The sequence below is a fragment of the Martes martes genome (assembly GCF_963455335.1).
Source record: "Martes martes genome assembly, chromosome: 11".
Classification (NCBI taxonomy): domain Eukaryota; kingdom Metazoa; phylum Chordata; class Mammalia; order Carnivora; family Mustelidae; genus Martes; species Martes martes.
In genome coordinates, this window is record NC_137899.1 from 20,357,025 (window position 1) to 20,382,940 (window position 25,916).

At 40.5% G+C, this 25,916-nt stretch overlaps 1 protein-coding gene across 1 annotated transcript in view; it reads right to left on the reverse strand.

Annotated features, from left to right (window-relative positions):
- Positions 1 to 7,093: 7,093 nt before the first annotated feature.
- The window catches only part of PRKAR2B (protein kinase cAMP-dependent type II regulatory subunit beta), a 91,065-nt gene continuing 72,242 nt past the window's right edge, over positions 7,094 to 25,916 (reverse strand). The window contains exons 5-11 of the mRNA XM_080818880.1: positions 22,128 to 22,234; positions 19,115 to 19,268; positions 14,521 to 14,622; positions 12,728 to 12,802; positions 10,426 to 10,491; positions 10,157 to 10,295; positions 7,094 to 8,099 (exon numbers count right to left, since the gene is read on the reverse strand). Coding sequence (XP_080675006.1) covers positions 7,966 to 8,099; positions 10,157 to 10,295; positions 10,426 to 10,491; positions 12,728 to 12,802; positions 14,521 to 14,622; positions 19,115 to 19,268; positions 22,128 to 22,234 — 777 coding nt within the window. The 3' untranslated portion in view covers positions 7,094 to 7,965. The remainder of the gene's footprint in view (positions 8,100 to 10,156; positions 10,296 to 10,425; positions 10,492 to 12,727; positions 12,803 to 14,520; positions 14,623 to 19,114; positions 19,269 to 22,127; positions 22,235 to 25,916) is intronic.

Consider the following 25,916-nt stretch of genomic DNA (forward strand, 5'->3'; position numbering starts at 1 on the left):
ATTTCCTGTTTGAAGACTTGAAGTGAAATTATGTTAAAATCATTCTCCCTACCACAGAATCAAAGATTTACTTCTTGTATTCACAAATAGTAGTATTTTTTCCTAAAAATAATCGAGAGCCAACAAAATGCCTAAATTTTTCACTGAGGGTAAAGGACAGGATTTGAATGTATTATCTTTCAGAGATTTACAGAGGGATCCAAAAAAGAATGTGGACTGTGACCCTGTTATTTTGTTTTCTTTTTTGTCTTCCTATTTTCCCCCTCTACCGTGGAGGATTGCCGTGCTGCCTCTCCAGTGTGTCATTTTTTGACAAAAAGAAAAAATTGTGGAATTTATCTACTCATTTAAATTAAAATTTGAAATATTTATGTCTTAAACCCACCAGGAAACTGAAAAGCTTTTCTTCCCCGAAAAAAATGAGTCTCCCTGTGGCGCCTGAGTGGCTCAGTTGTTAGACATCTGCCTTCGGTTCCTGACATGGTCCAGGTCATGGGATTGAGCCCCGCAATGGGCTCCCTGCTCAGCAGGAGGCGTGCTTCTCCTCCTCCCACTCCCCCTATTTGTCGCTCTCTGCTGTCTCTCTCTGTGTCAAATAAATAAATAAATCTTTAAAAAAAAAAAAAAGCCCTCAAGAATTTGAGCCACTCCTTTCCCCTATTCATTGGGTAAACCAGGAGGCCTGCCTTTAGCTGAAGCTTACCTCATTTTATTTATATTTTAAGTAGGCTCCACACCCAACTCAGGGCTTGAACTCATGACCCTAAGATCATGAACTGAGTGGAGATCAAGAGTCAGATGCTTAATCAACTGAGCCACGAAGATTCCCCTGAACCTTACCTTATTTTAAAGGGTTTTCTACTTGAAAGTTCTTACTAAAAGCCTTACTGGAGATGTTTTTTTGGTGGACATTATGATGGTAAGAATAATTTCAACTTCAGATCAAGATATTGTACATTATTACAATGAATTATCTTTTTAATAGCCCTGAGAAGTTTTTCCGTTCACTCATTCAGAAATATTTAGTTCCTATTATTTGTTGAATTCTTTGCTACTCTTAACATACTTTAATTTTTGTCCAAGTCATTAGGGAGTAAAATTCTGATGCTTCAGTCACAACTGATTAAATATCAGTATTGGCAACTATACATCTTTAAAGTGGACAATTAGTCCTGTCTTTTGACTTTCCTGGGAAGCTAAATGACAGTATTAGTACCACATGTATATTTAACAGGTGTGTCATCCTCATTAATTCTTGAGTGACTAATAAAACCAGACAACTCATAACCCAGAGCAAAGATCAAAGTAAAAAACTAGTAAGATCTCCTTGAAAATCTATATATGCAAATTCTACTCTCTCACTAAAGCAGATATAATTAAGAACACGTAAACAAATCAACCTCTGTTTTCATAAAGAAACATGAAGTGCTGATTTGTTAAAGGTAGTAAAAAAAAGATAAACCCTATTTAGGGGTCAAATTAATATATTTGCCTCAATTCCTCTACATTTGGCACACCAATGACTGCTTCGCTGGACTAAAGATTAAGTTCAAGCACCTGGCATTGTTTACATATTGAGAATATCACTGTTCAAACTGATGAAAAAGGAAATGAAATCACTCAAATCAAGTACACATCTTCCGCAACTTACAATGGGGTTATGTCCAATAAGTTGAAAATCATCTCAAGTTGAAAATGCACTTAACACCCCTAACCTACAGAGCTTCACAGCTCAGCAGAGCCTGCTTTGCTCAGAACACTTACATTAGGTGATAGGTGGGCAAAGGCTTATGTATAATGAAGTGTAGAACATCTCATGTAATTTACTAAATGCTCTCCTGGATGTGAAAGATAGAATGGCTCTAAGTGAATGGGTTGTTGACCCATATGCTCTTGTGGCTGCCCTGCCCAGCATCATGAGAGAGGATTGTCCTCCTACCTATGGCTAGCCTGGGGAAAGATCAGAATGTTTCTACTGAGTGCATACTGCTTTTGCACCACCATGTAGTTGAAAAATTGTGAGTCAAATCATCCTAAGCTGGGGACCATCTATACTAAAACTAGGAAATGGGACACATTTCCTAAAACTAGGAAATGGTTGAAAGTAGTTCCCCAACTTTTCAGATAGTCTCTCTTTGGGTAGATTATTTAAAAATCATATAGCCATCCTTCCATGTATGCACTATACTTTAATTTTATAATTAATTCCAAGTACTCAAGTATATTCAAATTGTAAGGGAATGCCTGGGAGCTAATGATGAGTGCCATTTTAGAAATGAGTAGTATGTTCGTTGTACTTTATAATTCTTGATTCTACTATGAGTTTAAATTTTACTCAGATGGCCATAGAGCATGAGTTTGCTTCGATATGTTGGGTGTCTTAACACAATCACCTTTAGGAGAAAGAGCCAAAGGGAAAAAGAAAGGGAAGAATAAAGAATTGGGGGGTGGGGTGCCTGGCTGACTCAGTCAGTGAAGCATGTGACTCTTGATCTCAGGATTGTGGGTTCGGCCCCCACACCAGGTGTAGAGATTACTAGTGGGTGGGTATTGGTGGTATGTCGATGTGATTGCTGAGGTGGGGAATGCTGGAGAGAACAGACTTGGAAACTGGAAAAAGGGGAAAGGGTGGGTTCAATTTTAAATCATTAGCTTTCTGTGCAAGCAAGAAATTTGGGTACAGAGTTCCTAAAAGCAGCTGAACCTATGTAGAATTTAGGAGATCCAAGTGGAGAGAAATAACCCTGGGTGTCCTCAGGACTCAGAGGGCACTATGCTTTGTGGCCTCAATCACCCTCGAAATGTTTTTGTAAGTTGCCCAATTTGGTACTCATGAAAACGTGAGCATTTAGAGAAGGCAACAAAAAAATTCAACTTAATCCTACTTCCTTTTTATAAAATTAAGAAGCAGAAATCTTTCAAATAACTGTTCTCGGGTTTTTCATTGCAAGTTTTCTAGAATAGACCATTCCTGTTATCTGAACCATTTAACACAATCTCCTACGTATTTTCTGTGTCTTGTTATTTTAGGCTCTTATCTATGTATTTCCTTTTAGTTGCCAGTCACAAGAACCTCCTTTTAGAGACTGATAAAAAGCAATTAAAACCACAGGAATAATACGCACACAGCTCTTATCACACTGTGGCTACATTTAATATTTTGCTTTCATTTGCTGCCCCCCCAACGCCCCCCCCCCCCGGCCAGCATTTACTAATGTTACCTCCTCCTTCCCCGCCACCATCTCCAATGCATCTTTTTGTCTGAACACTCAGTCAGTAGGTGCCTGCTGAACAAATGAGGCAGTTAGGAGGAAACAGGCCGCAGGAACTTTCTTTTGAGTATGGCATGTTATGTGCTATGCTGTATGTCACTTGCTCTCTTGCACACGGACTATGAACAAGCTTCCACAGGCTTTCTATGTGTGAACACTTATCACGGATCTAGAGGACAGGTCTCATCTGCTCACAGGTAAGCGCTATTTTCCTTCCTCTCCAACACACAAAATCAAATAAGATTCTTCGAATCCACTCAACTCCTTCAAGTTCCACAGCCTATCACAATGCGCGGTAGTAGTAAACAGGTGGAGGCTATTTAAGTTCAGCCAATTTAAGGAGCAATCACATGGAAAAGCGAGCATCTCTTCTAAAAGCATCATTTGTATACATTTCAAGAATATAGTCGTATGTAAAGGCGTGGCCTCGAGGAGGCAGCGGAGTTCTTGGGACGTCGCTTATTCTCTTGCTCCTCAGCAGGATCTCGTTAGGTTTCCAATTAGGATAAAGATGGAAAATCAGCGACTGGAAGTAACTTTATCCGGGATTTTTGACTGGTCGTATTTACTGCTTATACGCTCGTTCTTGTTAAGCAAGAAACACTTAGAGGTTCACTTCCGGGTTGTTGAGGTCAGGAGCCAAGGCTGCTTTTGTCATTTGAGTCCATTTCCGGCTCACACCTAAAACCTTCTCTGGCCCCCTAGAGAAAAACTCGTTCTCTGTTCTTTGCAGCTGAGAGTAAAAATTCATTTACTTACTTCAACATCTCAATTATAATCGATACTAACAGAAGATTTCATATATACATTTGGGGGGGGATTTGGGAAGGGGAGGGTAGCAAGGCTCAGGCTGTGGTTGAATCTGGGAACACCCACCTACCTAGTAAGTGTCATTTCGTTTTTATGATGCAGTTACTTCCACAGCATACCTCATTACATCTTCCCAAATGTAAGTGTTAACATGCATCTTGAGGATTTCTTAGGCAATTTTAGATTTATAAATTTACGGCATAAAAAGCGACAGACGCAGATCTGTTGGTCAAGTACAGTTTTCCTCTCAGGAGTCTTAACCATCAGCACTGCATACTTGATGCAGGTTTCTCTATAGGCTCAATATGGGAAAACATAGGAGACCAAGAACTGCACAGGAAACCAAGAGAATCAGTGGCCTGGGAGTTCTGCCGTGGCCTCACCATGTAACTGGGCAAAGTCACCGACTCTCCTCACTTACACGGACTGATCTAGGCTCCCATCGTTATCGTTGGGCACATAAGACCTCTGCCGATACCTGGTAAACTTTATTGTTTATGTTTCCATAATTTGCTATACTTTTAAGGCCTTTTTTTTTTTTTTTAAAGTACCTGGGGTAAGACTAACAACTATATAGTTTCAGTTGCTCAACCAGTTTTGCTGCCTTTAAAAATATCCCGGAGCAGGGAAGGTTGTCTCAACTCCTATTCCAATTTGTTTTGGTCAGAATTCTTTCTGATATTCAACATCAAGCCACACTTCACACTCTCTTAATTCCAGAAGCCAGAACTCCTGGTTATTCTATTTCTCCCTTACGCATGAACAATTCCATTTCTCCCTTCAGTATTAACATTTTATTCAGATAGAATTGCTTCTTCAGTTATTTAACAAAGCCATGGCTTATCCAGATGTATTTCTTACCCTTCTGGGCTTACACATGAGGTTTTAAGAATGCCATAGGTTGTGCCATTTGCAACAACGCGGATGGAACTAGAGGGCGTTATGCCAAGCCAAATAAGTCAATCAGAGAAAGACAATTATATGACCTCACTCATATGTGGAATTTAAGAAACAAAACAGAGGAGCATATGGTAAGGGAGGGGAAAAATGAAACAAGATGATACCAGAGCGAGGCAAGCCATAAGAGACTCTTAAAATCATAGGAAACAAATTGAGGGTTGCTTGGGGGGGGGGGCATGGGGTAACTGGGTGATGGACATTAGGAAGGATATGTGATGAACACTGGGTATTACATGAGACTGATGAATTTAAATAAAAATTTTTAAAAAAAAGAATGCCACAGGTCACAAATTCCTTGTTCTAAATATAACATTGGTAGAGAAAATTAGGAAAATTGCTTTAGGAAGGAAAAGGATTCCGCATTTAATCGGACATATTTCAATCAAACCCAGAGTCCTTTACTTGATGTCCCATGCCTCCCTTGCAGAATTTCTACATATTTTAAATGGTCTGCTAGTTTCTAACAGTAATCCAAGCATGCTCACCCAACTTGTGTCACAGATAGTGTTTGTTACAACATAGGCAAGTCCTAGTTCATAGTGACATGCAGAACACACACACACACACACACACTATATGAAACAAGGAGAAGCACTTGGGTTATTACAATGTTCTTCCAGCATAATTCGTAGCTACACAGAGCGTATCCTTGAATGAAATTTCAATGGAGGATCTCCCAAGAGTAAAGAATCTTGGTTTGTGACTGAATGATGACATCACATCCATACGTCAAATGTGAGTCAAATGTTTTTATTAGATGCTTCAACTTGTAAATTCCCTAGTTAGTGACACATCTCTGGTGAGCCTACACAGCCAAGCTAGTCTGGAGCACACTGCGATTGTTTAGATCGCATATGACTAATAGTTAAAATCTGTAAATCCCTATTGCCATAAAGAACTATACTCTTTTCTTGCATTAGGTCCAGGGGAGTGTGTGTGGGGGGAATGGCTTTCACATGTACCCCCTGTCTGTCCTGCTTCTCACATGGCACAGTATGCACCGTCCAAGTCCCAGGACAGAAACACAACACAACACAACACAACACAAAACAAACAAACAAAAAACTTCATTAAAAACATTTTATTATAAAAGTGTGCTTTATTATAAGGTAAATTTAAATATAACCAACAATACTGAAAATAATGTAACTGGCATTTACAGCCTTGGTCAGAGTTCTTTATTAAACAGGCATTTGTTTGCTATTCCATGAATAGTTAACAATCAGCTGATGCAACAAGGTATCTTGAAAAAGTGGATAAAGTGTACAGAATGATGAACTAGGAATCTGGGGGTTCTTTGTGGTTTTTCCTTGTTTAACAGACCTGGCTTTTAAAATAAAATCTGAAATAGAAAACAAGTCATCTTCATGTCGTAAGCTCCCTTCCTACAAGAAAGTTTGTAAAATTGTTAAACAATGTTCTAAAATGTGGCTAAGTTATACTTTACATACTTTTTATATGTACATTATTTGATGAACACATTTTAAACCGTATTTTCATTATATATGTAAGACCATAACGTTCTCTAATAACATCACACTGTAAGAGCCACAGACTATTTTTACCCAGGTATATATATTTCTTTAAAACCTGTTTCCCAAAATGCAATTGTTCATTTAAAAGTGAACAACTGATCAGAACTAACCTCTCCAGACACTGGGGTCACATGGACCTAGAAACCATGTTAGGAATAATACTGCTTTGGTTAATGTAATTCATCTTATGTGGCAGAATAATAGGCATATTATCAACGAAAACGTATTAAGTCCATCCTGCACTTTCGAGCCTACAGTAACACAAATGGCAAGGACATTTGGATAGGACAGAAGTTCCTTTTATCTTTATATATGGTTTTGCTTATAAAAATTTATTCCTACCACCTTTAAAGGAAACCCATGGGAGATGTCTGACAAGGATCGTATTATGTACACCTAGTGAAGAACAGAGCTATATCCCTGTGGGCATGTTGATAAGGACCCCAAAATATTTTTGGTATAGGAGAGGTTGCTTTTTTCCTTTTCTTTTTTTTCTTTCTTTCTTTTTTTTTTTTTAGCATATGTAAGATCTCCAGCTTCTAGAAGACAAGTCTAAATAGCATTAAAAAAAAAAAAAACACCATTTGTGACATTAAATGTTGAACTCAAACTTTTAAAGAGTACAGAGAACTACAAAATGGAAAAAAGCAGATATATGCTTTATGAGGAAATTGTGTTAATGATCTCTCCTCTCAAAGACTCTTCCCTATTATCATAATGACTACCTTCTCATCCTTAAAACCACTGGAATATGGAAGTTACTGACATTATGCCAAAGAAGTCAAAATGTACTTTATTGCAAAAATATAAAAGGTCTGAAAATTGCATATAATGTTTTCTACCATTTCACCGTAGTCCAAGGCCAGCACATAACTTATCAAGCCTGAAAAACTTGAGAAAACAAAAATGATTAAAACTGTACTTACTATATATAGTGAGTTGTAAAAAGAATGTGATGTCATGCTGTCCAGCATGAGTCACTGCCAAGGTCCCTTTCCATGGGCACAGTCACTAACACAGCAACCCCGGGAAGTCCAAACGAACACATATCACCCACGGCAGTGTCCTTTAATTATCTTCTTACACACAGATACTTTTGGTATATTACAATCATCTGAATGAACCTTTCACTCAAATCATAATTTTGTGGAGTACAAAGTCATCTTATCAGTATGTCAGTATTCTTTTGACCTACTTCTTTAGAAAGTGATGGTAAAGCCTATTGAGTATTAAATCACTATTCTGTTTACAGATACACTGTAAAGGTAAAAAAAAAGGAAAAAAACCTGAAATCACAGAAAATGCTTGGCATCTACACAAACACATTCTCAGTGGACTAACCACTACTGCGGAATTTTGTCACTACGGGTCTTGTCCATACTTTTGCTTCATGCAGTGGGTTCAACAATATCCATGTTAGTTCCAAACAGAGCAACTAATTGTTCTTCATAGGTGGCAATGTTCCTTTTCATAATTTCCATGCAAGGTCCCAAAAGCCTTTCAAACGCCTGCACATCCATAGCTAAGAAAAGGGGAGAATAAAAGAAAAACAAATTTAACATTCTTTGCAAATCTGAAAAATTCCCAAGTTATTTACGATGTCCATTCTGCAGCTATCAATAATGCAATGGCATTTTTAGATATATATCAAATGCAAGGAAAGGGCATAAGGATAAAAATGTTCTGCTTCAGAAAGTAAACAGCCAGTATTCCTCTGATAATCTGTGCAGTTCTAGGTTGGCTGGGGGGCTCCTGGTCTATGGTAAGAAAAAAATGAGGGGCTGTTACAGCAAGGCCTTGGAATTTTAAAAAATAAATTAGTTTTTATGTCATCACCTCAGTAATATGAACTTCTTAAAGGTGGCAAGGGACTTTTTTTCTCTATTGTTTTCCCTTTGTTTTTTTTCTCCACTATTTCCCTTTGATTTTTTTCCCTTTGTTTTCCCAATGCTATGCTGTAAAGACCCAGTGTTACCTTTTGTAATGTTTTACTCTTTTATCCTATTGTCTAGTCAATTCTAAATGGCGGCCCAAGTGCTTTGTCTGCTTCTAAGTATATGCTTCATGTCCCCTTTCCTGCTTGTCTCCTGCACTTTTAAAAACTCTATTTATAATATACATGTGGAAAATATCACACCACCATAGAAATACAGATTTAAAAAATACATACATACATATATATATACACATATATCTATTTTTTTCCTCTCAAATTTGCAAAGGTACAAAAGACAATGTTTGTAAGAACAGAGAAAGTGGACATTATTGTACTGTGGTAGCATGTAAATTAGTACAGACCGAGAGAGCTGGCAGTATACCTCGAACAGCATGAAAAGAAAGTGTATCCTGCGAACATTTCTAAGGAAAAATCCTATATATGGGAAAGTTATCTGCGCACACAAACACAAAAATCTCCCCCACTCCCAATATATGGGGCCCAAACCCCCAAAATATTTGCCAGTGGGAAATGCCTGCATGATTTACAATGTGTATTTTACCTCATACAACATTACAATTTGATCAAATAGAAATAAAATGAGCAAGTGCCTGATTAAGCTACAGTGAATGGAAAAAAAGCAGTTGACAAAACCTTAAAACCAGAAAATCCCTGCAAATACAAAAAAAAAAAAAAAAGATGAGAAAGAATTATAACAGGAATGGGGGGGTGGTATGGGTGACTCCTAGTTTTTCCTATCCTTTTCTGTATTTCTCAGGTTTTCTTTAATGTGAATAACTGTTACAGAAAAAAATTAATGGGGTTTCACTCACTTCACCTTTACTTTTCTTCCTGTCTGTACTGAGGAAAATTACCCGTTAGTTCCTACCTACCTCCTCTTTCATCCGAATGTAACACCTGATTACTATTACACTTCCTGAAAGCCTTTCAAAAAGTGACTTCTCTAAGAAGTTAATTCTGCAGATGCCTGTACATCTGAGGATGCTACGTTTATTCTACGGAACTGTGCGTGAGAACACAGGGTGGATCATCACTGTGGAATCAATTTTCTTACAGTGTCCTCTACGTGGACTCCTCCTGGCTTCCGTTCTTCACTATTAAAGTAAATTCTCTCTCCTAGGTCAGAGGGAGGTCTTCCAGCTGAAGGTGGCATCTGTGACGACTTATCGTTAACAGCTGGACAACCAAGAAAACCGTCCTGCGTGTGACAAACCTGAGCCTTCGTTTCGTAGGACTAGGATGAGGAAGTATTCCCACAGACCCTCCACAGACCCCCCAGCTTTGCCCACAGACCTAGATGGATGCTTTTTTCTTTTTTGGAGGAACACAAACTTTTCCTGAAAGATGAGACCTAAAGCTTCAAACTCCGAATTCTTTACTAAAACAAGATGTTCTTTCGTGCCCGTATGTAAGAACGAAATAGGGATGGGACAATCTATAAAGAAAAAACGAAAGGCTCCCACAAATGAATTCCATAAAGCAATGAATCGTGACATTGTTCTCTTTTGTGGGGACCATAAAAGTTGGGGACCCAGTGAGATCGTCGGCACAGGCTCACGAACACACAGAATGCAGGTCTCACGACTGCAAGCAGGAGAGGCACGTCCACCCATGACCCCTACCTAAACATTTGACGGTCCCGATGGCGTGCGCAGAAGCGGCCCGAGGTTTGTTGGTGACCAGAGCCAGCTCTCCGAAGTACTGACCCCGAGAACAGCGGGCGATTTCCACGGCATCGTTCTCTTCCACTTCTGACTTACCCTGACAAGGGAAGGAAGAGCGTGAGCCTTGACTCGGCGCATGAAAACTCCGTTAATCTTAGGGTGAGCATCAGAAAGGAAACCTGGTGCTCTGTGGCTAACGTGGCTTTTTAGGACTTGCCAACACTCACCTTCCTTTTCATAGTGATTTTCACTTCGCCCGACTCCACGATGAAAAAAGAATCCGCCAAATCTCCCTGTAAGAAGGAAACAAAAACAGAGCGGGGGAAATGCACATTTCGTTGCCAGCAATCCTGCTTGCCTCGTGCAGCCCTGAGATCGACCCAGCTCCATCGTGTGGATGATCTGCCGGGACAGTGAGGGGCCAGAGGAACAGACCACCTCGCTGTCTACATTGAGAGGCCATGATCAACAGTTCTAGAGTAACAAGCTCACCTCTAAAATTATTTGAAATAATAAACTCTTCCCCATGGCACTTCTTGATAAAGCTAGCCAAGGAGACATGGCAAATACGGAGGTAAGAATTAAGCCCCAACTCCCGCCTGGAGGACCATGTCTACAGTTCCGGATGGCAGTGCCGTGTCGCAGCACGTCCTGCTCTGCCGGCTGATCCCCTGCTCCCCAAGAAGCGCTCAGATATGCAAGCTGTGTCATCCTCTGATAAGAAGCATCAGCATGGGGCCCAGAGAGGAGAAACTCTCAAGGAGGAGAAAACAACCGGACATATCGGGAGGCGGCCCACGTGGGCCTGACGTTGTTACTGATGCTCTATCCTACCCTGGGGCCTCAAAAAGGCTTCTGAAAGTTGTTGCCATTTCTAACTACATCCCTGCTTTCTCTACTTTTTGTTTTTGGGTGAACTCTGCCCTGATTTCCAATGATGCCTCCTGAAGTAAGTAGTGTAGTACAGATGACAGCAAATACTGACTTTTCTGAGCCTCCAAAGTGATTATAGAGAAACTCGGGAAATTCAGAACTCTTTAGTACATACAATTCAAGAAACACAGTATCAGATTACATCACAAAAATATGGAGTCTAGATTTATGTAACAGATATTTATAAACGCTTCAGAGATAATACCTAAAAATACCTTCAATAAACCCTGAGTATATCTATAATCCTCTTTCTCTTACTTTGTATCATAAGAGCATCCTATTACATTTTCAAGCGTTTAAAATCATAATACGTCTGTTGACTGCTATGTAATTGTTTTTTCAGATTTTGTTTTTAATCTAAGCCCAATGTGGGGCTAGAACTCATAACCACGAGATCAAGAGTCACATGTTCCACCGACCAAGTGAGCCGGTACCTGATAATTTTGTTTTCAAAACATGCTCTAAAGGCACACAGAAGTGACAACACAGGGCCAGTGGGTTGTGCCAGTGTTGGATTGTAGGGGTGATGGTGTGCAATGTAGGGACACCAGAGGCACCGGGAGAAGGTGGGGGGAAAGGCACGGGACCTCTGTATGATCACTGCATCTTACCATGAATCTGTAACTATTTCAAACTAAAAGGCTAAAAAAATTCATGTCAAAAGTGCTCTGTGCTTGGTTATTTTTCAACTTCCATAGTAGAACCTTGGTCTTGTTCTCTAATTTGACTCCACCTCCTTCCAACCCCTGACTATAATCGGTGTGTGCACGCATGTGTACAGTAGAGACTGATTTACTTGTGTATTTTCCTCCTAACACAATTATTCATGCCTCAGGCTCACAGACCTTGCATCTTGTTCCACATATACCAAAAGACAATACTTAAATGTGACACAAAAATTAGAGAACCTTAAAATCTGTTGAAATTGTTCACACAGTGCTTAGAACTGTAGCTAAGAAATACAGGCACTATCATCAGTCTGCTTTATCTGTGAACCCCGACTGTCTTCATAAATCCTACTTCTCGGCAGTTCTGCCGTAACGAAGGCGTGTATTCCTACCTGTTCCAACTGGGATCTCGGAGAAGCATTAGAGGTGAAATGGCACCTCGGCCCCCATTTCGTGCCTGGAAGCTGATACAGAACACGGTACAGTGTGTTCCCTTCTTAATTAACTTTATCAGGGAGCAGCCCCAGGAGGCTTCATCCCGAACTGATCAAAACTCTGCGGGACCTCCCAGTGTGCCTTCTGGGTGCGTGTTATCACGAGGAATGTGCTGACCTGTTTTTTCTGATTGTTAACAACAATTTACCATATATACATTTGAATTTCACGTCATGTACAAATAGAAAATTACCCAAAAATCCATCTGATGATTCATATTCATCAGGAGTTAATTATATAAATAAAAATATTCAAATAACTTAATGGCTGTAAATTAAACCACTTTCAACAGGTCTTTTGGTGGAAGTGATATTCATTTAATCCACCACTACATGCTGATCATAGACACATATGAAAAATTCATCAAGATTGGCCTTGTGGAAGAACTTTTTGGAATAAAACCCTAAGCGGAATTACCTAAAAAGCACTATACCTGAGCAATGATCTGTTCTCCGTCGTTGTATACTTTGGTGCCTATCACATCTACCACTTTCAGGCGTTCGGAAACCTTCAATGGAAAAAACATGATTAAATGGACTAAATTAAACAGACTAAACTTCTATTTCAGAACTTAAAAATCGGTAGCCTTGAGGCCAAATAAACAGAGCAGCATGTGGGTTTGTCTCTGTGTGTGTTGTATTAATTAACTGCTGGCATTTAAAAAAAATAGGTTTCTTAGGAAAATCTGAATTCTCAGCTTCTCTTGAAAAATCAGGGGACTCAGAAATACCCAGGCCACATTGATGGTGCCCGGCCAACAACGGGCTGTGGTTCAGCAACGTTCTGGAGCTGGAGCCCGAGCCCAGCCTCCGTCCCACCCTGGCTTCCTCTGCTCCCGAGCCTTACCTGCCTAACTCTGAAGGCATGTGGATTTCCAGCCCCTAATCTTTCATTTTTAAAAGAGATGCCACGAGACACAATCAGTCTGCTTCTTACACATTCTGTAACGTGGCCAAAAACTTTACCAGGCATGTACCGACAACCCAACAGAGGGAAATTTCAGGAGATGAGTCAGTGCTAATTCCAAGGCTCGTGGCCGGGACGCAGGAAGGCGGGGAAGGCACGGCAGGAGGAGATCAGGAACACGCTAGGTTCGAGATGTCGATTAGACCCTTGAGCACTAATGTCAACTATGCAGTTGGATAAACACATTTGCCATTCAACAGAGGGACCTTGCCTGGCGATGGCCATTTTAGGAGGCATCAACGTATAAGCAGTGTTTAAAGCCAGGGCATTTGACAAGTTCGCCAAGTGAGTAAGCGTAGCCTGAAAACAGAAGAGACCCTGGAAGGCCAATCTGAAGAGGAAAGGGGAAGGGGGGTAAACAGCAAGGTGGACTGGGAAGGAAAAGACACACCACCTTTAGAGAAGCTCTCCCTCTGAAGGTGTAACTAGTGCCCCTGCCCACATTTCTGCCATTACTTCAAGTCTGCTTTTACTTTTTCTAAGTTTTTATTTAAATCCCAGTCAGTTAACATACAGTATCATATTAGTTTTCAGGTGGTCGATATAGGGATTCAACACCAGTGCCCATTACAAGTGTCCTCCTTAATCCCTATCCCCTATTTCCACCCCACCCCCCCTGCCGTGACCATCAGTGTGTTCTCTAGAGTTGAGTCTGTTTCTTGGTTTGCCTCTATTTTCCCTGTGCTAATCTGTTGTGCTTCTTCAATTACACATGAGTAAAATCAAAGGTATCTATCTTTCTCTGACTGACTTATTTCACTCAGCATTATACTCTCCAGCTCCGTCCATGTCATAAATGGCAAGATTTCATTCCTTTTTATGGTTGAGAAATATTCCATTGTGTGTATGTTTACATATACACATATATCACCTCTTCTTTATCCATTCATCAGTCGATGGGTACATGAGCTGTTTCCATAATTTGGTTGTGGTAGATAATGCTGCTATAAACATCGTGATGTGTGTATCCCTTTGAATTAGTATTTTTGTATTCTTTGGGTAAATACCTCTGAAGTCTGCTTTTAGATAAAGACCACATATAAATCTGTTCTAGACACTCACATGAGTCTGTTACTTGTAAAACAAAGCAAAACAAAACATCTGCAGCTACAGGTACTATAAGAAATACCATGTTAGACAAACACCATCATTTAATCTTTTCAAATAAAAATATTCAAAGAAACTTTCCTACAGAACTAAATGTTCCACACAAAACAAACTTTTAAAGCAAATAAAACAAAAGCATAAACATGTACTTACTTCCAATGATTTAAGGAATGGCAGTGACTCGATAAAGCTTTCATACATTTTTCTCTTTTTGGCATTATTTTTTACAATTATTCTCCTGAAGGTTACCCTGTCCTAAAGGCAAAATAGCAGATACAAAGACAGTTAAGAGGCAGATTTTATTAGGAAAAAAAGTTTGAAGAGATAGTCTCATTTTAGTTCCAATAAAAAACAATAACTGAAGATTCTCAAATAAAAGGCTAATGTTATTATATTTTTTCAGACTGTTTCATTTCTTCAGGCATAAAATATAGACCCATATAAAATATTACTTTCCTTTTTCTGAAAAAGGAAAGTTTCCTTTTATTTGGAACAGAACTGGCCAACATGTAATGGTGATAAGTCCACAAGGTGGTGCTATTGCACCATTAGAAAAAAGGCACCTGCTCTTTGTTTCCTCCAGCTTTACTGACAGAACTGATCTGTAACATTGTGTAAGAGTTCAAGGTATTCAATCCTTTGCTTTGATACACTTATATATTGTGAAATGATTGCCACAATAGGGCTGGTTAATACTGGTATTACCTCACATAATTACCCTTTCTTTATTGTAATGAGAACATCTGAAACTCCCTTTGCAACTTTCAAGGGTACAATACAGTGTTAACCATAATTACCATGCTGTTCATTCAATCCCCAGAACTCATTCACCTTGTAACTGGAAGTTTCCAACCTCTGACCACCATCTCCCCATCTCCTCCACCCTCAGCCCCCTGAAGCGACCACGGCACTCATTGTCTCTGAGTTTGAACAGAAGAACACAAGATCTTCTACTGTGAATGACAGCCCACGGATGTCCAAAATCAAGCCGTGGAACATGACCACCCCTTTTTTTAAAAGCTGACTTATAATGGACCTATAACATTAAATTAATTTAGAATGTACAATATAATGATTTGGTATTCACATATATTGAGAAATGATCACCACAATAAGTCTGGTTAACATCACCATACATAGTTACAAATTCCCTTTTCTAGTGGTGAGAACTTTTAAGATCTACACTCTTAGCAACTTTCAGATATAGCCTGCAGACTGCAGTGGCCGTGGTGAACAGGACATCCCCAGGTCTTATTTATTTTATAACTGGAAGTTTGTACCTTCTGACCCCCTTCACCCATGACAAGCATTTTTATAAAAAATAACGTTAGAAAATCTCAGCATGCACACCTTTTAGTTAAGTGTTGTTTAGTTATTTAGTTTATTGTTTTATTTAGTTTATTTTATTGTTTAGTTATTTAGTTCTACACAAAGACACATAAGTAAATATAGTAATATACTGGTAAATATACTGGTTGTGATATTTCTGAATGGAAATCTTCATGTGGGTTGTAGAAAAAAATGCATGAAAACACTATTAGAAATTTTTTTAATCATAAAGCAATTATGAGATCTTGAAAAAAATTATGTATGCTAGGTTGTCACATCCACATAATGTCAGAGTTTTGCACAGAGAACTACAACTTTCTTGAATATGAGTCCAATGCCAGTGTTTACCATTCTCAGGGTTCTCAAACTTTCCTCTGTCTATACTACTTAACCTCAAAGATACAGAATTCAATTAGGAAACTAGGGAAAATTTTAAAGATAACAAACAGCTCAAAAAATTGTTTTCCTGCAAACTTTATCTTGAAAAAATCCCTACAAAACATTATTTATAATGGTTCTTAGTTAAGGGCCCCCAGAATTATGTTGGTTTGTCACACACACACCAATAAACAATTACACCATCTTAATATCCAATAAAACTGCGATATGTTCATTAATTATTAAATTACTATGCCAACACAGTGAGGATGAATTTAACCGAACTGGCAGGATGGAGGAAAACACCATTGTGGATGTAAGTCTCCAGGAAAGCAAATATCCTGCTCCTCAGTTTAGTTTATTACAATTTGACAAGGGCAGTAATTTGGAGTTGTAATCCTAATTAACTTTTTTAAAATAGAAAAATGTGCAAGATAATTACTAAAACTATTGAAATAATTTCCAAGTTCGGGTCTGCATCAGAATCACTGTAGTATTAAAAGAAAGGTTCTCAGACCGCAGACTTGAATGACTCGAAGAATGTCTGCCTGTAGAGCTCACTAACCTATAGAGCTCACTAACCTATAGGTCATTAAGGCTACCCCAAGTGATTTTGATACGTTTGGGAACCAGCTGCAACCCCCTTTTATGGACAGAGTTTATTGCAAAACAGAGCAGATGAGAGATAGTTTAGGGATTAAAAATTAACCACAGTGAGGTATTGGTCCAATGAAAATTTTGTTAGTGGTCCACTTCTTCACACCCACTGTGACATATAATTAAAATCCACAAAGTCCCATTTCAAATGTTTTCATCCTAGTCACTTCAATAATCGCCTTCCTGAATCACCCTCAGGGTCACGTGTCAGTTAATCCCCTAGGGCTCACAGTGACCAAGTACTATTTACAAACTTGGGCTAGTCTAACAAAGGGCTTTTCTCTCGGGATCTGCTTATCTTTCTACCTGCATTTATAGGGCAGAGCTCCAATCTGTGGGCCTTAAAGGAAAACATCTTTCCTATTCAACTTTTCCTGAAAAGTTCGGTAAGTGGCTCTCAAAAAACGTATTTGAAGGATTAAGTGACAGGCTAATTCTAATTTTTAGAAAAGTTCCTGCACTTAGGCACGTATCCTAAGGTGATCATCACAAACTGCCCACCTGAATAACATGGAGAGATAAGTAAAATCTCTGAAAATGCTTAATCCTTCTTGACGGTTTAAGTATCGCACACACTGGGAATGCTGGGCCTTGGTACCCAGCTTAAGGTTTCTACCGGGGCTGCAAATTAGGAGGGCTCGGAGGGGCCAACCCGCTACGTGTGATCTTGCTCCAAGGGTGTGGAGGGGCCTTCCAGACCCTCTGACTCTGGCCGGCAACCTCAACGCAAGGAATGAACCTTCACCAGATACCTTCCTTAATGGAACAGGTCACGGCCGACTCTAGATGGAGCCAACCGCTCTGATAACCTGGCAAACATGTCCTATGGACCTAGCCTGGTCCAGAGTTTGTGGTTTCTACTTTGCTGGCTTTGGGTGCTCAAATCTTTAATAGTCCTTTACCCACGCCAGACCACGATGAATTTCTTCTCATTCCTTGTACAACTTAAAATGTGACTCATCACATTTTTACCACGGCAACAGTAACTGCCTGATTCTATTAAGAAGAAACATAGAGTATGTATGGTTTCTCTGAGCAAGAGATTTTTTATCGGCTGATTCAACTTCAGAGTTCAAGGGCTGAGTCCACACGGAGTGACAGGTTACTTCTGCAAAGCTACATATGGTTCTTGGACCCAGACTGCAAAGAGACCTTCTATGCTCTCAACCTCTTCTCCTTCCTCAAAATGATTATTGAGGGAACTAATCTAATAAAATAAAATACACTCTCGAAACTAGAGAGTGGGCCGTTTTGAACAATTTGAAAGGAAATACAAGCATTGCAAACATGCCCTAAAAATCAGCATTGCTTGAAGTGTGCTCTGGGCCCAGCGGCACCGGGGTCTCCTGGGAGCTCATGAGAAATGCAGAACCACAGGCCTCATTGCAGATCCCGTGAATCAGGAGCCGCAAACTATGCTCCCACGTGACCCGTAAGCAGCTCGGAGTCTGAGAAACTCCAGCTTAAAGACAGGCTTCCAGAACCCGCCAGTCTGAACCCTGATATCAGGTATGGAAAGAATCCCCCTTCCCGCCTCTCCCAAAGGTCTTTAAACCAACTTTTAAGTCCTGTAGAAATACCACCACTAGCAAACTTATTTTAAAAGCCCAGCTCCCACCCCTGCAGTCTGATTACACTGGTCTCCGGTGGACCCTCAGCAAGAGGATTTTTTTTCTTAAATATCCCCTCCCCTCCCCTCACTCTGCCTTGCCTTCAAGTAATTCTGACTCGCATCTGGGTGAGAAATGTGGGCTTCTAGTATTTGGATGCTACTCAGTTGCTTTTTGATGCAAACTTGTTCCAATTTTAAAGCAGGTCAAGGGAACCTGCTTACGGGGGCTTCTCAAACTCCAGCATGCGTCCGAGTCTCGTGGTGGGCTTGCTCAAGCACAGATCACCACATCCCACCTCCAGAGCCTCTGATTCATGGGCCCGAATCAGTAAGGGGGAAGGGGCCCAGAATGAGCATTTCTAGCAAAGTGCCCCAGTGATACAGATGCTCCTGGTCAGGGGACCACACCTGGGGAAGCGCAGATCCTACCACACTACAAGAAAGCTACCTGAGAAAACACAGCCCCGGAGGCCTTGCTCACTGGTCTGGGTGGCTGGTTTCTAAGGGTGCGTAAAAGAGAAGCATTTTGGATCTGAATCTCCCTCCCAGGCCCAGTAGGTTAAGCTCCTGACTTCACTGGGAAAAGAACATGAAGATTTCACTCAGCACCGAGAAGTGCAGCATCCAGTAGGTGCTTAATAAACACCCCCAAAATGACCGATGAGGATCACAAAGACATCCACCTTTTAGAACCAGAAGACTCTGCCTGCCCAGCTTCTGTCATAATGATTTTCACAAGTAGCACTCAGGTCAAATACAGGTTCCACTCACCAAACCCCACAGAGCACCAGGAGAGGTAGCAGTGATTGTGGCCGCTCTGGGCGTATTGTACATTAAGGCCAGTTCACCGAAGCTCCCGCGGTTGTCATAGTTGCCCACACACCTTCCAACACCGTCGCATTTCACGTAGATGTCAAATGTTCCTCTGTTGACAGACGAAAAACAAGAGGTAAAAGTAACTCAAGTCAAATCTCCTGACAATAAATCATCATTTCAGAGAAGAGCGGTGCTCGACGAAATCTCCTTTGCAGACTCCCTTTCTCCTCTGACCGGACATGTGGCTGCCAGAGAAAAATGAGACCAAATAAAAATTTATAATAATAAAATAAGTGATAAAAAAAATAAGACTCCAACTGTATAGAATAGGCAGACATCCTTCTGAAAAAGCCGACTGCAGTCATCTCTGAGCGTTACGAACGTGAAGGATGCTTTAGGAGTTTTGTGTCTAAAGAGAACATGTATTACTTTTGTAATCAGAAGAAAATAACTTTTTTTTAAAAAGAATACAGCTCTAACAATTTGGTCGGCCCTACTATACAGCAAATACAAGGCTCTTGTATCATCTAAGGGAGGGGCCAGCGAAGCACGGTCCAGGGACCCACTGCCTGCCTTCCGGAATAAAATTTTACTAGGACACAAACACATGGGTTCGCCTGCGCCTTCCTGACGGCTGATCTGCATGTGCCACCAATGGCAGAGCTGAGTGGCTGGGACCCCAGGGCCTCAAAGCCTAAAGAGTGTACTCTGGCCCTTTACACACCATCTGGGGCTTTACCACACGCAGACTGACCCCTAAGCTAAAGCAAAAAGTGGTAGACATTCAGACTAAATATCTGATCCTGGTCTTTTTGTAGGTCTTTTTATTCTGTGCTTATCTTTTATTTGGGTTCATCTTCTAGGCAGGCAGCACTCCGTCTGCCCAGCACTGTCCTACATGTATCACGGACCCTCTGTCTATGGCACTAATTTCTTCCCTGGACGACTGTCTTCCCACATACTGCGCTTTGCCAGAGAACATGGCTTCGAGGCTTGCTGAAACACCTGAGAGGACAGACAGCAGAAATTCTTTGGCTTTATTCTGTTGGCTAAGCCCCTAACAAAGACAAAAAAGGGAGAGCTTTTAAGATTAGGAAAGGATTATGAGTGGTAAAGATACAACAAAAGCAAAAAGCACAAAGCACTACACAAACATATTAACGAGGAGGAGAATAACCAGTCTGATGTTCGCGGTTAGAAAGGCTTTTCAAGGACACCTTCTAGAAACGGTTTCATGACCATTTTTCAAGTACAGACTAATTCTTCTATTAACACTATTTACACTTTGGCACTAAAACCATTTTATGCATTTTCTCCTTAGAACAGAATAAAGTACGTGACAAACGTGCTGATGAGAAGTAAAATGAGCCCCGAGGCCAGCTGCCGGCACACTGTCTAACGCCCCTACCACCTTCTCACACACATCTCTTCCTTGATAATGTGAGGTGTCGGGGCAGAGCAGAGCCACAGGGAGACCATGAACAAGGACCAACGGACCCGGATGCCAGGCTAGTGGACCTTCACCAACTCCCGTCACTTCTGCGTGCCTGGGACTTTTCGCCTGTCAAATGGGTGATGAGGATCTAACGGAACAGGGAAACGTGAGGAAGTTCTTGTCATATTTGGGTTTCCCATCTATACCCCCACAGTTAAATACAGCATAACAGCTGAGCAAATTTCTAAGGCGCGTCACTGACGAAAGCTGTTAAGGATACAAAAATCAAGACTTTAAATTTACCTATGGAATAAATGGGTCTGTTCTAAAATCAGAGAGCTCACCCCAGCCCTTGCCAATGGTTCTCCAGGTCACCATGGCACCCAGACGAGGGAACGGAGGAATCGGTGAGAACCCTGCATCACTGCTGATGTCGGGGAGATGCCAACCCCAGAGCCAAGTCAAGACACAGGCTGCGCACACAGACGGGGTGGGGTTTTCCGCGCTGAGCACAACTCTGCCCGGAGAAGCAATGCCCCCCCAATTAATTCGGCCACGCTGGGAGATGACGTGCGTGGCCCCCAGACCAGGAGGGGCCGGGGATGCCGACTGTCTCACCGACATTTCAGCACCACTTTACTAGGGTGGAGAAACACAGCCTCTGTTCAGACCGCTCCCCCATCACAGTTTAGGGCTCCCACCTAACGATCGCTTGAAGCACGCTGTTCTTTGGCAAAGTAAAGCACAACTTAATGTTTCCAAAATTACATTTTCAATATGAATGCCCGCCTCCCCATTTAAATAAGATAATCTCTCTGTACTTTTTTTTTTTTTTAAAGATTTTATTTATTTGAGAAAGAGAATGAGAGATAGAGTATGAGAAGGGGGAGGGTCAGAGAGAGAAGCAGATTTCCCATGCAGTTGGGAGCCTGATGTGGGACTCGATCCCGGGACTCTGGGATCATGACCTGAGCTGAAGGCAGTCACTCAACCAACTGAGCAACCCAGGCGCCCTTCTCTGCAATGTTTTAAAATAACTTTTCTACAAGGTTTTTAATGCACAAGAACGCATATACAGTTTCTGGAAAGAACATAAACTACCCTCTCCACCATGTGCATGTTTTACTTTATTGTTAATAAAAAAAGAACAGATTGAGTTATGCGACTCAGTACCCCAGATGCTGTCCCTTCTAAGTCCAACAGGCCTCCTCTCAAGACAAAGTTAATAAACAAGGCAGCTCACAGTAAATGCCTGAGATTTATAGATGTAACTGACCCAAATCACCCGTTCTTCTATGCACTTGATCTTAGCCAAAAGGCCGAGAAGCGATTGACCCGTTCTTCTATGAACGAGGCCTTTTTTTGGTGATCTAATGTAGTTGCACCACACGCATTCGCAGCAGGCTTCCAAGAATAAAGAATAACGAGGTAACAGCAACTATCAAATATTAATTCACCAGTCGTTACTAGAACCGCTGAGGTTTTGTACATAAGGTTCATTACATTTCAGCATGGAGGTTACGTGAAACTTACCTATCGATCACATAGAAGTTGTCACCATCATCTCCTTGATCAATTACATGCTCCCCTTCTTTGACCAGTTTTTCAAACATGGCATCCAACACTTGAGACATCTGCTCCTATTTTTTCAAAAGAAAAGATATGATTCTTACGTTTGTCTATAGTACGTTCACTTAACTAACCGTAACCGGCTTTATATTTCTGTGAACCAGCTCAAAGACACAGAAATATCATCACTGCCATTAAATCTTGTCAAAAACACACACACACACACTGCACAGTTGTTCGTATCCCCTAACAAATGAGATGATTATACATTTCCTTCCTTTCATATTCAGTATCTCAATGAAATTATAATTAGCTTATTTCAGAATATTTCAGTGCAATAACCACCACCTTAATATATTGAAAAATGAACCTGCAAACCACAACTTTTAAATGAAATAGAATCTTGGCAATTAAAATGACCAGATTCATAAAGAATGACTGCAAATGTCTTTTAAAGATTATCTGTTCTTAAAACTTCCTTATGTTTAGTCATCACTAGAATTTATGTAGAGATTACCTAAACACTTTAGTGAATTCAAATTCTGACTCCAATCCTGTTTGGTTTAGCACCAAAAACAAAACAACAGAACAGAAAAACAAGATGAAAGGCAAACCCCCAAATGACAATGGTAAATTTGTTATCATGGTTCTTCATCACTCTGGTTCTCTTTAAGAAGCAACCATTTACTTCCCTAGGGCAGATTTATTAAAACGGAAGTCAGAAACGTCAAACCTGTTCTTCAACAACTACTTACACTACATAAAATCTTTATTCTGCTAAAGCTTGGTTGACAAGGCTTAAGGGTAAACTTCAGCTAGTGAGGATAAACTAGAAGGTGAAGAAACCTTTCCTTAGAACAAATACAGGAACCAAAGACCCCCCCAGACAGACAAAAGAGCTCAATGTTTCTCAAACTGGATTTTGTGGAACCCAGGGATTTTGTGGAGGTGCCTCAGTAACTGATTCTGTAAACTGTTGACTTAAATGCCTCCTTAAAGTGTATCTGAGCCATTAAATATTGACATTAAATGCTCAGATGAATTATATATACATGATTTTTTTATGAGGTTAAGTTTCTCATAAAAATCAACCATGGTTAAGTGAACAATTCAGTGGCCACAAAGTTGTACAACCAGCACTTCTTAGTTTCTAAACATTTTCATCATTCCAAAAAGTAGGCCTGTGCCCACTAAGCTGTCACTTGCTCTTCTCCCCCCACTGGCCCCTGGCAGCACCTACCTGTTTTCTGTCTCTATGATCCCCCTAATCTGGTATTTCCTACAATGCAATCATACTGTGTGACCTTTTCCTTCTGCCTTGTTTCACTCAGCATAAGGTTTTCAAGGTTCATCCTTGTTCTGGATAATCCTACTTTATTCCTTTTTATGGATGAACAGTATTCTGCTATAAATATACCACAATTCGTTTACCCATTCACCCGCCAATGGACACTTGGATTGTTTCCACCTTTTTGCTACTGTGAATAGTGCGGCTATGGAACAGTCATATTCAAGGATTTGTCTGAATATTTACATCCATTCTTCTGGGTTATACTGAGGAGTGGAACTACCGAGTCCTATGGTAATTCTAGGTTTAACCTTTTGAGCAACTGCCAAGTCATATTCCACAGTCCGTAAACCATTTTCTCTCCCACCAGCAATGAAGTTCCAACTTCTCCACATCATAGCCAACTTGTTATTTTCCCTTCTTAAAAAATTTGTATATAGACACACACCTAGGAGCACTGGGCTGGTATTTCATTATGGTTTCAGGATTGGCATTTCCCTCATGACTAGCCATGTTGAGAATCTTTTCATGTGTTTATTGGTCGTTTGTATATCTTTTCTGGAGAATGTCTATTCAAGTATTTTGCCTAATTTTAAGTAGGGCTGTTATTTTGTTGTTGAGTTGTAAGAGTTCTTTATATATTTTGGCTACTAGGCCTTTATAGATATAGATGATTTGTAATTATTTTCTCCCATTTCGTAGAATGTCTTTCATTTTTTTCAATAATGTCCTTTGATGCACAAAATTTTTTATTTTTTATGAAGCCCAGTTTCTTTCTTTTCTTTTCATATTCCTATTTTTGGAATCCACCTAAGAATCCACTGCTAAATCCAAGGTCATGGAGACGAACCCTTGTGTTTTCTTTTCTTTTCTTTTTTAAGATTTTATTTATTTATTTGACAGACAGAAATCACAAGTAGGCAGAGAGGCAGGCAGAGAGGGAGCAGGAGGTAGGCTCCCTGCTGAGCAGAGAGCCTGATGCGGGGCTCTATCCCAGGACCCTGGGATCATGACCCGAGCTGAAGGCAGAGGCTTTAACCCACTGAGCCACCCAGGCACCCCAAACCCTTGTGTTTTCTTCTAGGCATTTTTACAGTTTGGGAGCTTATATTTAGGTCCTGGATCCATTCTGAGTTAATTTTTTTGTACAATATAAAGGAGGGGGTCCAACTTGGTTCCTTTGTGTGTGGATATCCAATGGTCCCAGCACCATTTGTGGAAGGGATTACTCTTTCCCCCACTGAATTGTCTTGGCACGCTCATCAAAAATCAAATGGCCTTCAAATCAAATGTATAAATCAAATGTACAGGTTTGTTTCTAGACTCTCATTTCTATTCAACTGTTCGATGTGTATACCCAGGCCAGTAACACATTGTTTTTATTCTTGGAGCTCTGTAGTACAGGTGTCGTTGTTGTTGTTTTTTTGTTTTTAAGATTTATTTATTTATTTTAGAGAGAAAAGGGGAGAGAGGCAGAGGCAGAGAGAGAATCTCAAGCAGACTCCCTGCTGAGTGTGGAGCCCGACTGGGGCTCGATCTCATGATTCTGAGATCGTGACCTGAGCTAAAACCAGGAGTCAGATGCTTAAAAGACTGAGCCACCCAGCCAGCTGTCCCTGTAGTAAAAGTTTTGAAACCGGCAAGTGTGAGTCCCTCAACTTTGCTCTTCTTTTGCAAAATTATTTTGACGATGTGGGCCCTCCTTGGCTATCAATACAAATTCAATAAATGAGACAACAGCAAAATATTAACGCATTTTCCTGGTTTAGCTTTAAAATACATAAATGTTACCAATTTAAACTTTCATAAAATCATACTGAAACAACTAATTTTTTTTGATACAAATAATTTTTTAAAAATACAGAACCTCTACAAATACGGATATATTGTCAAGTAAAAAGAACAGGGCAGGACACTGTGGAGAGTTTGCTGTCACTGAAATTGAAAAAAACAACATACTGCTCTGTACAGGGCATCACCCTGGAGAAATACCCATGAAAATGCTCAGAGCCCACGGCTCCTGAGAAGCTGGGTTGCGAGGGGGATCTCTTCTCCCTGACTACTCTTTTGTTCTTTTTGGATTTTTATAAATTGTATATGCACACAGACTTAGAACTTGTAATTAAAAACCCAAGCTCTCCACTGGAACAGAGAACATACATCTTCACGGGGCTAACAAAGCTTCTGGAGGAGTGATGGGGCTGGGTCCTGCAGGAAGGGGTTTTCATCCCCTCCCTGGGTCCCTGCGTGAGCTCTGACACCTACTTGTGAAACAGGAACCCCTGTGGAAGATGAAGCCAGTGTGGCCGACAAGTAGTGCTGTCTGGATGTGCCGCTAATTGGTCCCGCAGGGACCATTTTATCCAAATGAGTTCATCAACCAGGCAGCATATGGTCACCTATCAAAATTACGAAGTTTGATTAAATGGTTTACTAATATTTTGTAGCTCTTACTATTTATATTC